We start from the raw sequence: 13,083 nt of genomic DNA, 5'->3' as shown, positions 1-13,083 counted from the left end.
GAGGTGAAGCAAGTGGGAGTTGAGGTTGAGTTGCTAAAAGATTCACATAGTGATGTAGCAGATACTCAAGAAACTCCTGAGACTCATGCTGTTGGCGAGGAACCCAGTCTATCATTCAAAACACAGAAGGCGATACCATTTCACTCGGAGGTTGGTTGAAGATGGTGATGTGTTTTGAGAAGATAGAGGGTGCATAGAATCCAACAAACATGTTGACAAAATGTGTTGATGTTGGAATGTTGAGGTTGTGCAAAACCTCAATTGGTATGGTGCAGTGGATGCTCATGGTCGTTTGAGAGTGAAATTCTTGGTTGACTAGATTAGTCTCCAAGTGGGAGAATTGTTAGGTTATGAAGCCTGATACTTATTTATAGCTTGGTCAACGGTTATATCCGGTAAAGCTATATATAGTAAAGCTATATATGGTAAAGCTATATCCGGTAAAGCTATATATGGTAAATAGCTATATATAGTAGATGGCTAAATCTGATAAAGCTATATATAGTAAACTATACCATATATATATCTGATCCGGTAGAGCTTTGAAGATGTACTTTCTATTCTCTATACTCTCTTGTTGTACATACCTGAAATCATCAAATAAAAAATTCTTTTAGCCAGAGTTCTCCTTGCAATTTTCTCTATCCTTTTCTTTGTGTTCATCTTGATCAAGTGTGTGCGTTGTTGTGCGATCCTAACAACTGGTATCAGAGCTAACGACTGATATCGATCCTAACAACTGGTATCAAAGCTAACGACTGATATCGATCCTAACATAGACTTCATTTTGGAGCTGTCATTATTAATAAGTCAGCTTATCGGGTCAATCCTACTGAGACTAAAGAAATTTAGAGACAAGTAGAAGAGAAGTGGAAAAGCTCATGGATAAGTGGTATTTACGAGAAAGTCATGTACTGTATCAATCTTATTAGAGCAAAAAAAAAGAGAAAAAAAAAGATGAAACTTGGCGCATGTGCTTGGACAACAGAGCCATCAACAAAATCACGGTAAAGTATCAACATCCTATTCCTAGGCTAGACGATATGCTTGATTAATTGCATGGTTAATGTCTATTTATAAAGATTTTTTTTTTTTTTTTTTTTTTTTTTGAGATCTGAATATCATCAAATTAGAATGGAGGGAGGAAACGAAGGAAAACAACTCTCAAAATTAAGTGTAGATTGTATGAATTACTAAAGTACATTTACATGATGATATTTTAATTTATTTTAAGACTTAATTTTAGTAAGTGTAGTTTGAGAGAATATCTAGTAAAGCAGTTTATTTTGATGATATTTTTATTTATTTGAAGATTTTATAGGACAATGTGGAGCATGACAATAGAGAAATTTTATGCTAATTTGAGTAAGGGTAGTTTTTCATCATAAGAAGAGTTAACTTTTGAGATCTATCAAAAATTAGAATACTGGGAGGAAAGGAATGGAAAACAACTCTCAAAATGAAGGGTGGCCTTTTGGGTTAACTAAAGCTACTACTAGTACATCTATGTGCGAATAATATTTCGAGAGAATATATTGGAAAGCAGTTTATTTTGATGATATTTTAATTTATTTAAAGACTTTACCTGACATTGTGGAGCAGGACCGTTTTGATTATATTTAGAAAAGAGAAATTTTATGCTAATTTTAGTAAGTGTAGTTTGGGTAGGAAGTAAATGAATGGAAAACAACTTTCAAATAATTTTAGTAAGGGTAGTTTTTGCATTAAAATAAAGTTAACTTTTGGGATCTATCAAATTAGAATGAAGAGTTTAAAGGAATGAAAAACAACTTTCAAAATTAAGTGCGGATGGTATGAAGGGTGAGAAGAAATGAATAGAAAACAATTTCAAAATTAAGTGCGGATTGTATGAATGGTGACTTTTGCAATCACTAATGCTACTATTACATTTATGTGCTAATAATATTCCTAGAGAGAAATTTTATGCTAATTTTAGTATTTTAGTAAGGGTAGTTTTTACAACAAAGTTAACTTTGTTGACTCCATATTAGTAAAGAATATTAGTAAAGAATGGAGTGAAATATATAAAGAGAGTTAAAAGTCCTAATTAATTTTCCAACCCCAAAAAATACTCCGAATTTTCATGGATTAGCTAGCTTTCTACGAGTGACTCAAAAAGATTTTAGCACCATAGCTAACCATTGAATGACTTAATGAAAACGAAAGTTGTTTTTAAATGGGGGAAATGCAAGAGAATGCATTCAATAAGTTTAAGAAGAAATTAACCAATATACCATTACTTGTCTTGCTTGCCTGACTCTGATAAAACTTTTGAAATTGAGTGTGATGCAAATGGTTTAAACATAAGTGTTGTTTTGATGCAGGATAGAAAACCCTCCATGTATTTTAGTGAAAAAACTAAATGAAACAGCATTGAATTATCCTACCTATGATAAAGAATTGTTTGTTTTAGTTTGTACATTACAGGTGTGGCAACCGTACTTATGGCCTAGAGAATTTGTGATCCATTCTGATCATGAAAGCTTTACGTATCTTAAAGGTAAAAGCAAACTAAATCGTAGGCATGCTAAGTGGGTAGAGTTTATTGAAATATTTCCGTATGTCATCAAATATAAGCAAGGTATAGATAATATGGTAGCTGGTGCATTATGTAGAAGGTAAATCTTTTTAGTTGTGTTAGTACAAAAATTCTTGAACTTAAACATATTAAAGAATTATATAGAGATGACCAAAATTTTGGAACTATTTAGCATCTTGTCTTGGAAAAAAAAAAGCTATGGATGATTATTATTATGTATTTTCATGAATTTTTATTTCAGAAAAGTAAGTTTTGTGTTCTTGAATGTTTTATAAGAGATTGTTTTTAAGAGAAACATAGGATGGTAGCGGACATTTTGGGATTTATAAAACTTATAATATGTTGCATGAACACTTCTTTTGGCTGAAGATGAAGCAAGATGTTCATAAGTTTATAGTCAATGTTTTAAAGCCAAAGAAACTAAATCTAGATCACAACTAAACGAATTGTATACTCCTTTGAATGTACCTGACGAACCTTGGACTAATATATCTTTGGATTTTGTACTTGGTTTGCAACACTAAATAAAGTAAAGATAGTATTTTTATTGTGGCAGACAGATTTACTAAAATGACTTATTTTATTGCATAATGCAAAAACATGTTGCTGACTTATTCTTGAGGAGAGTAGTAAGATTACATGGAATCTCTAGAATAATTGTTAAGGATGGAGTCTCTAGAATAATTATTAAGGATAGAAATGTTAAATTTTTAAGTCACTTCCGGAAAGTATTGTGGGGGTAAATTAGGTACCAAATTGTTGTTTTCAACTATATGACATCCTCAAACTCGTGGACAAACTGAGGTGATTAATAGAACATTAGGAGTCTTGCTTAGAGCTATTATTTCTAAGAATATTAAGTCTGAGAACGAATGTTTGTCATTTACAGAGTTTGTATACAATAGAGCAATTCATAGTACCACTCATTGTTCTCTTTTTGGAGTTGTTTATGAGTTTAATCCACTCAGACCTCTTGATTTGCTTCTTATTCCTTCTAATATTTTTGTGAGTGAAGCAGTCACAAGTAAGGTTGATTTGATAAAAACATTTCACCTCACATTACACCAAGAGGTGAAAGAGAGAATTGAGAAACAAAATTTCAAAGTTGCTTCGAGAATTAACAAAGGATGGAAGGAAGTCATTTTTCAACCCGGGAACTCAGTTTGTATACATTTTCGCAAGGAGCGATTCCCATCTCAAAGAAAAACAAAGTTCCATCCAAGATGGGATGACCCTTATCAAGTTCTTGAAAGAATTAATAACGATGCTTATAAAATTGATCTTCTGGGAGAACTTTCAGTACATTCTATTTTCAATGTTGCTGACTTGAGTCCTTTTGATGTACATGATGGTTTTTTTAATTCAAGGACGAATTCTTTTAGAGAGGGGGAAAATGATAAGGATCACGGTGTTCTAAATCTTCCAACTTGACCAATTACACGATCCAAGACCAAAAAAATTCAACAAGCATACGTTCTTCATATACAAAGTTAAATAGGCTCGGTTCAACCATTATTTCATGTGTTACACGCTGATTTGATTGAGGAATAACCATTTTAAACTTCAAAAGTGAATATTTGTGCGGTTGAATTAGCGAATGAAGTTGCTATAAATTGTACTTGATTAATAAGTTGTTAAAAAACTTTATTTTAAATTTCATAATTCTTGTAATGGGCAAAGGGGGAAGTTACTGGTCAAATTGACTTTTCTTTTGCGTAGATGTAGGGGATGAGGATTAAATTATGGGCATGGGAAGAATTGAAAGTTTCCTTAGCGGGAAGATTATAAATACCCACAAACTATTATGTAAAAGACAGATTTTGGATGAATGAAATTGAGATCTTAGTTAGATTGCATGTGAGTCATTCAATAAGCCTTTATCGAGTTCGATGGTAGGATGACTCAATTTAGAACAGGATTCTAAATCTTACTTTTACATCTTTGATCTTAAAGGTAATATAATTCTACCGTTATCTCTTGGTTAATCCAAATTTTGTATCCGGAGGTGTTAATTTCTTTGATTCGAGGCTTCTTGCTTCAACAAAAGCTTGGATCGTTGGGCTGACGAATTATAGTTACCTTATCAATTTGGTATCAGACCATCATTGGGCTGACGATTATGGTAACCTTATCAATTTGGTATCAGATCATCATTGGGCTGACGATTATGGTTACCTTATCAATTTGGTATCAGACCATCATTGGGCTGATGATTATGATTATGGTTACCTTATCAATTTGGTATCATATCCTGAGTACCTAGAATTGATTTGTGGCCTACTCTAAATTTGGAGAGCCTGCCCTACCCTAGAATTATCTTCCATTTATCAAATTGAGAACCATTTGTATTTGTAGGAACCACTACTTTGTTTTTCAAACGGAGAGAACCAGTATCAATATCGAAGACACGTACAACTATACAAGTGCCTAAGTCGTCTTCCTCCTTTGCTATTTTAATACTGTTCTAATATCTACCACTTCTTTAAACATATATTGTTTTTTGTTATTTTTGATGTGATGCTTTTATGTCAAATTTTACTATTGTGTTCCAATTTTAAATTCCTTCCCTCCCCTGTTTTACAAATTTGAATACCCGTGATTCAGAGACTCGAAAGCGAATCGTTAAACAAGTTGTACAAGCACATCTAAACGATCATAATAAACTTTCATTCAATAGCAACTCATTTTCCTTCTTATGAGATGGAGGATGAAAAAGAAGCCAAGATGAACACATTTAATACTTGAGAATCCAAAAGAGATCCCTACTACCATTTATCTACTGACGCTCTATCTGAATGGTGACATGGCTTATGTTGTACTCTCTTCTAATATAATCAATAACCTTATCCAATACCATGTCTGCATTAGCCTCCGGCTTTATTATAACATGGCATGCCAGTAGAATCTTCCCAACAGTTATGGCCCAGATGTGCAGTTCATGTATTGCAACTACCTCATCCATCTCGCACAAACCCTTTTCGAGCTTTGTTGCGTCGATCTCTCGCGGTGTGCTCTCCATTAATACCTCGAGGATATTTCGAAGCATTTGAATTGTTGTGCACAGAACAATTGCAGAGAAAATCAGGGTGCATATCAGATCAAGAATCTTGTATTCGGGTTTATACCATATGATTGCCCCGCCGATCATCACCCCAATGCTTTGGATCGAATCTCCAAGTACATGAAGATAAGCCCCTTGTACATTTATATTTCGTTGCTTCTTTTGCATCTTGATAACCTTTGGTGAATGACTTCTTCCATCTTCACAGCCACCCTCAAGCAAGGGTGTCGTTACTGGTTCCGTGGGAGCATGATGATCGCTGGCAGCTCCCTTTCCTTCTTGGTGGTCGTGGTGGTGCGTAGTAATACTTATCCCATGATGATGCCCATGACCTTCACCGCCATGTTCATGTTTGCCATGACCATGGTCATGCTCGCCATGTCCATGACTGTGACCATGAGAATGGGCATGACCATGTTCGTGACCTAGCAGCAGAGCCATACCTATGTTAACAACTAACCCGAATGCAGACACAGCGAACATGAGCAACCCCTTGACTTCACCCGGACCATTGATAAGTCGAACAATAGCTTCGTAAACAAGGATTCCAGCAAGAAGCCAGATCATTTGAATGGAAACGAGAGCACCAAGAATTTCGATGCGGAAGAAGCCATATGACTGACGCGGAGTTGCCTCCCAACCAGAGGCCCAGAGTGAGAACAAAGAAATGGCAAAAGCAGCAACATCTGACAACAAATGAGCAGCATCAGTCAATATTGCAAGACTGTTTGCTTTAATACCTCCCACTACTTCTACACTCATAAAAACAATGCAGAGAACAACTGCTATGAAAAGCTTCCGCATGGATGCAGCTCGCTCCTTTGCATCATTTGAACTATTTTTTGCATCAGAAAATCCACAAGAGGGTGCATCCCCACAAATTTTACTTCCCACGATGCTAGGCCCTACAGCTTGCACATCCCCACATACTTCAATTATGTGACCATGATCTTGCACTTCCATCTGAGATTCAATAAGAAAAAATGTTAAAAGGAGAACTCAAAGATATCGAAATAAAAATATGAAACACAAACTAACAAGCTAAAACAATCATATTTACATGGATAGGCTCATAGGCAAGGGCATAAAATCTCGGTTCTGAGTAGTATTCTTAATCCTACAAGAATTTAAGATGAGAACGATGCCCACTACATGTATAACTTAACAATGCATCATGATTCATTTAGCTCATGATAAGACTCATATGTCTTCTCAACTTTTTAAGGCAGCTGAAAGGATGATCAATTCCATCACATATATAAACCTAACATTCCATCTCTTAGCCCATCAATCCAAAGTAACTTAAAACAATTCCTTAGTAATTTTAAAATAAAATAAAATCAAATAAATTCACCCACAAATCATTGCAAAGGGATTTCAAGTGTAAAAACACAGGTAAAGATTTGAGGGGGGAAAAAAAGGTGAGAAACGTGATACAAATCAAACGCATTCAGAACAATCAGTCAGGAAATTTGAACTACAAAAACATAAAGTCACTGAAAATCATACTTTCAAAATCAATTCAACATGCCAAAGAACTTCATTAGGCAGAAGGCAGTTCGAAAGGAACTTGGTGCTTCAGATCATGCAAATAAGTTATCCATTTCTGATTTCAAATAAAAAAGACGGGGAGATCTATAGGAAAGATACAAATATATCCTTCACAAGCAATGCATTTGAAAGGATCCAACAGTAGAAACACTCTTATGCAATTAAGTTTTCATAACGATATTGGTTAGTTGCACAGAAACTAATGCAAACTATATACATGGGATACCGTAATCGTGAAATGTACTTGATTTTAACAACCATTGACCAATGTAATTTGCAGCGCATATTGTTTGTTGATCAAAATTCATAAACCTAGTTACTATCTCAAAATAATTTTATGCAGTTATTAAGTCAGCACTAAAGTAGAATCAAATATCATTTGCTTCAAATGCCAGAATTTGGGAAGGGAAATGAACAGGGAGAAAGGGTCCGTTTTCTCATTGGACTAACAGCACCATAAAAAAAACTAGGTAAACATGTAATTCTAACAATTTTTTTATATTTATGAGTGTCTAGGCCAACTTGCACATACCTGGACTATTCTCACAGGATAATTGTCTAACCCTAGTACATCCCTCCCCAAACAAAGCACTCGCATGAGAAAAACAACCAATGTACTGACAGAAACAGAAATTTTAACCGACCAACAAGCGTAGAGGCAAGGTGAGAAGAATAATGATGGAAATTGGAAATGCATAAAGATGAACATAGCAAACATTGCATGATTCCTTAGTAAACTCACAATTCTCTATTAAAAGAAACGTTGGAGCAAGGGTATTCAACTGCATGAAGAGCATTGCAATAGTAAAATAGAATTTTACGATATTCAATTCACTAGAAGGGATTTGCAGTTGGAGAATCAATAAGTTTACGTTCAAAATCCAAATTAAAGCAATCTACATGGAGTTTGTTGTATTCCCTAGTAGACAACTCTCCTAATAAAATTATCATCTCCTATAAATGCATAGAAATATAAGACTACTGGGTGAGCTACTCTTCAGCTGAACAAACTACAAAGCTCAATGTTAATAATCCACTCTACTCCCTTTTATAAAATCCTACTCTTATAGTTTGTGTAACATATTCTTTAGTCATTATAGAGAAAATCATTTTTGAGAAGGAAAAAAAAAAGAGGTAGCAGCTAAATTCTTTTTTTTCCATCCTCGAGCATTCAGACCAAGAAAGAATTACATAAAGCTCATTATATTAGAGGCAGAAGTTCATTAAAAATGCAAACAAAGAGAGTAATTTTGAGCAACAAAAAAGAATAAAAGAACAACTAAATCAGAATTTAAGGAACAAGGCAAAAATTATCATAACAAAATAACAATAAAGAAACTCAAGGGCCAAAACCTAACATTATTACTCGATCAAATCAACAAAGCAACCAATGTAGTCCAAATACTCTCCAACAAACGACCTATCATGGCAATTCATGTTAGAGATAAGAAAAAATAATAACTCAGAAAAAAAAAATGAAAAATGCAACACCCAATTCGATATGATAAAATAAATAGACAAGAGCAAAAAAGGAATATCTGCAGAATCCCCAAAAGCCTAAGCATCAGCAAAACGAGATTGATTCCATATGATAAAATAAATAGACAAGAGAACAAAAAGGAACACCCAGAGGAAAAGCAAAAGACCTTAATAAAATGTTGATATACCCTGAAAAAGGAAGAGGATAGGTAAAAAGGGTACCACTAAAATGAGTGCAAAGAAAAATGGAGGTGTCAGACTTTTTGGGTTTCTTGTAGGCACAGTGTGTATGAGATTCAAACAATAACTTGATTTCACCTTTTATATTTTGGAGGGAGAAAACCAAATATATAGTTGTGGAAGGAGGCATAGTATATTTATTAAGAAAATTCTTAAATCCCCTTTTTTTTCATTTTTTTTTCTCTTTTTTTTTTTTTTTTTTTTTTTCCTGTTCTGCTTGAAAAATGTTGGAAATTTGAAATGATGCCTTTACTTTTTCTCATTCTAATAAACTTTTATAGGCACTTTCATTGCCTTTTTCCCCCCAAAAAATCTAAAATGATAAGCATGCATTGATATATATAAAAGAGGTTCATGATTCTATTTGGTCTAACAGATATCAATCACACTTCCCTTTAAAAGTCCATAGGAAAATAGGTAATCATTATAGTAAAAAAAAAAAAAAAAAAAAGGCATCAGCATACGCTATTGATAGAGTGAACAAGAAAGAACATCTGCAAAGCACAGATACAAATAGAAACACAAATTTAAAACACGGTATAGACTCGGCGACACGTCTTTTTTTTTTTTTTAATTTAGGATATAAATACGGCAAGGACACATTTATTAAACTATATATTGTTTTTATACAAAAATAGGAAATTCAAAGTCAAATGAGTTTATGTATCTATATGCTTAGAAAAATGGTTTGATGTATTTCACTCTCAAAAAAAAATTGTCATCTATGTGTCTATTTAGCATACTTAACAAGTGTTCGATGCATGTCTAACAAATGTTGGACCTATTTTCACTTGGCATGACTAGTATCTAATAACACATCTATTGCACTATCAAGCCCAATACGTAAGGAAGAAGTGTGGAGTGTCCAAGTTTTCAGCACGGACATGTTAGCCAAACTAAAGTATTCTAGCTTCTAAGGAGAACATTCAACAAGATCAATGACTCTAGAGCCAAATCTTTACAAAATTTGGGAATGATTCATTGAAGAGCCAATTTGAGAGAGGTTCAACCATTCTCTCTAGAGGATCATATTGACTTAATCAGAGAGAAATTTGACTAAGCTAATCTTTTGTTTTTTTTTTTTTTTTTTCCTTCCTTGAAAATGGCATGGTCTATTTGGCACGTACCATGCTCCTTACTTATTGACATTACATTTGAGAATAATTATGTACCGTGTCCCAATTTTTCTTTAACGTGATCAGAGATAGGACCAATACTTACTTTTGGGAGGTTAGGAGATTGGGGATAGACCCTCATGTCCTTTGTTTCCCCATTTATATCAATTGTCTTCATCGACAAATCATACGACAAACTCTATTCTTTCTCTGGCTGAGACTCCAGTTCTCCTTCTTGGGGTTTGTCTTCCATTGACTAATAGAGAAATGACAGATGTGTTGGCTTTGTTATCCTGTAGACTTTTGTTTCATGCTTCATATAGGGGATGTCCGTCTTTGAGTCCTAACCCCCTTAGAAAAGCTTATTTTGCAGCTCCTTTTGTTGTATGGCTAGCCCCTCTCTGTCAAAGGACTATTTTTTCCTCCATGTGGAAGGTTAAGTTATTTGTGTTGCAAGTTATGCATGGAAGATTTAGCACCTTAGATCAAATTTTAGTCAACGGTTCCTATTTGGTTAGGCTTCTTTGTTGTTATTCTTTGCAAGAGACCAGGAGGATCTTAATTATTTACTTTGGAGGTGTGATTTCCCGAAGTTGTTTGGGGTGGTTTCCTTGAGGTTTTCAGTTTCAACTTTGTTAGCTTGTAGAGTTGTAGGAAGACGACTGTGGAGCTTCTTCCTTCTTGCCTTTACGTGTAAAATGGTTGTTTTCTGTGGCAAGCCAGGGGTCTATTCAATTTTGTGGAGATTTTAGTGTGAGAGAACAACAGAATCTTCAAGGGATAAGAGATCGTTTAGCAATGTTTGAGTGGAGCTTCTTCCTTCTTGCCTTTCCGTGTAAAATGGTTGTTTTCTGTGGCAAGCCAGGGGTCTATTCAATTTTGTGGAGATTTTAGTGTGAGAGAACAACAGAATCTTCAAGGGATAAGAGATCGTTTAGCAATGTTTGATTCCCGATGACTATACGTTTCCCTAATTATTTGTTCGGCCTTATTATATGGGATCGGAGCCCTTGTTCATAATTTGGGACCTGGCTTCCCCCTTTTTTGGTGAAATTCTCTTCTTTTTTTGTATGTCCTTGTATTTTTCATTTTTTTCTCAGTGAAAGTTCAACTTATCATTAAAAATATTACATTTCTTGTTATCTAAAAAAGAACGAAAAAACTTGTTGATAACTATTTATAGTTTAAATAGAATTTAGTACATATAATAACAAGCTGAATGAGACCTCCCTCTCTAGAAAAATATTTAAGGCACATTAGATGTGGAATTCTATGGTTCTTATGAATCGAGAAGCTATTAACAAGCTGAAATGGTAAAACTGCGAAGGCAGTCAATAGCCAGTGGAAGAAACCATAATAATACAAATCTCGAAACAGGATCTCTACGAAGCATTATGATGAAACACACACCTTAAGAAGGGAATAAACGGTTAAACAAAACAGCATACAACTGACAAAACAAAAGGGAAGTAAACAAAACACTGTTAAATTACACTGCTAAGAGAACACATATTATGAATGTAACAGAAACCAATCCCTAAATTCACGATTGGGTTGCTCAATCATAATTCCGTACACATGTTAGACAAAATCATAGCCAAATCAGTAAAAAAACCAAAAGATAAACCAACAGAGCTCCGACATAAGGGATATATATATATCTAGAGCAGCAGTAGCAACGCAAGAAGTGTAAACAAAGGTAAAAATTGTCAACTTTCCGACCCAGAAAACGGATTGTATTTGATTATATGAATATGGAAAAAGAAAATCTAAATAAAGAATAATGTATGAGGAGAAAACGGCAAAAACAGAAAGGAAAAAGGGTTATTGAAGATCATTTACACAGAACACAGAAACGGGAATAAATTATCTGAAGCATACACAGTTATACGAACAACCCCAAGGCCATGTAATCGGATACTTGCAAGTGAAAATCGATTATTATTCCATGCATCAGTTTTGAATTCAAGAATCAAAAATTGTCGTTGAAGATTCAAACTACGAAAATTCAAAATATTGGTTGGAAGAATGAGAGGCACACAAAGAAAGAGCGCAAAATCGAAATGAATCGGTGGAAAAGAGAGCCGAACAGAGCTTAATCGAAGAAAGATTACCTCTCTTTTTTGCATGTGCGGCCTGAGAGGAGATGGAAGCCCTGAAAACAAAACCACAGAAACGTCAAGAAAATAAGAGGCAAAATGGAGAAAGTGAGTTGAGCCTTAAGAAGGAACAACCAAACAAAACAAAAATGAATAAATAAATAAAGTAGCCTTTTTATTTTTTTATTTTTTTATTCATTTTTATTTGGTTAGATTTTTTTTTTTTTTTTTTTTTAACCTTATTTTTAACACATGCATGTATGTAATGCTCGACCGACAATATTTTTTTTTTTTTCTCCTCACTAATATATTTATATATTCTATTACTAATAAAATATATAAATAGACTGTGTTGTTCGTGAGTTATCCATCAACGTTGAGGAGCCTTCGAGAGCTACGCAATTAAAAAGGAGATCGTTTTGAAGAGCCAATTCGGAGTCTTTTATATTTCATTTTGCTATTTTATCCGGACCTTGTTTTTCCTTTATAATAAATTTAAAGATAAATTAAATTTTATTTTATATTTAACTGTGGTGTTGTTGGTCTATTTAATTTGATTTAAATTTTAGTATATTTTTATCCTTTATTTTATTCTATTTTATTTTACTTTTATTTTATGCTTTTTAAGTCTATTTTTTTAGTCACGGTCTGAGTTTCAAAGTCTCGAAAATCAGATTGTGACATTATAGAGGTTGATGATAAGAGTATAATAAAGTCGTCCGAATAGAGGACAGGTAAATCCAAGCCAGTTTTTATTTTGTTTTCCTTGTATATTTCATGCTTACCTGTAATGTATTTCTTTTGGGTACTTACAAATAGAAATTTTTTTATTAAGTCTTTTAAATATTGTCTCATTTTGTAGGGATATGTGGCTTCCGTCCCTTAAAAAAGATATTATAGATTACTTCTTCAATTATTCAGTGTACACACACGTACATTTATGATATATTATTTGTATTTTTTTTTTTTTATATGAGT

The 13,083-nt window shown here is 33.7% G+C and overlaps 1 protein-coding gene across 1 annotated transcript; it reads right to left on the bottom strand.

Annotated features, from left to right (window-relative positions):
• Nucleotides 1–5,206: 5,206 nt before the first annotated feature.
• Nucleotides 5,207–12,237, bottom strand: LOC111456106 (metal tolerance protein A2-like). Its single transcript, XM_023097864.1, has 2 exons — nt 12,121–12,237; nt 5,207–6,584 (listed from the first exon to the last, which is right to left on the bottom strand). The coding sequence occupies exons 1-2, from the start codon at nt 12,133–12,135 to the stop codon at nt 5,337–5,339; spliced, it is 1,263 nt and encodes a 420-aa protein (XP_022953632.1). The 5' UTR covers nt 12,136–12,237; the 3' UTR covers nt 5,207–5,336.
• Nucleotides 12,238–13,083: the final 846 nt, after the last annotated feature.

The sequence above is a fragment of the Cucurbita moschata genome, unplaced genomic scaffold (assembly GCF_002738365.1).
Source record: "Cucurbita moschata cultivar Rifu unplaced genomic scaffold, Cmos_1.0 Cmo_Scf00018, whole genome shotgun sequence".
Lineage (NCBI taxonomy): Eukaryota > Viridiplantae > Streptophyta > Magnoliopsida > Cucurbitales > Cucurbitaceae > Cucurbita > Cucurbita moschata.
The sequence above is the reverse complement of the archived record's forward strand: the minus strand, read 5'-3'. Positions and strand labels throughout refer to the sequence as shown.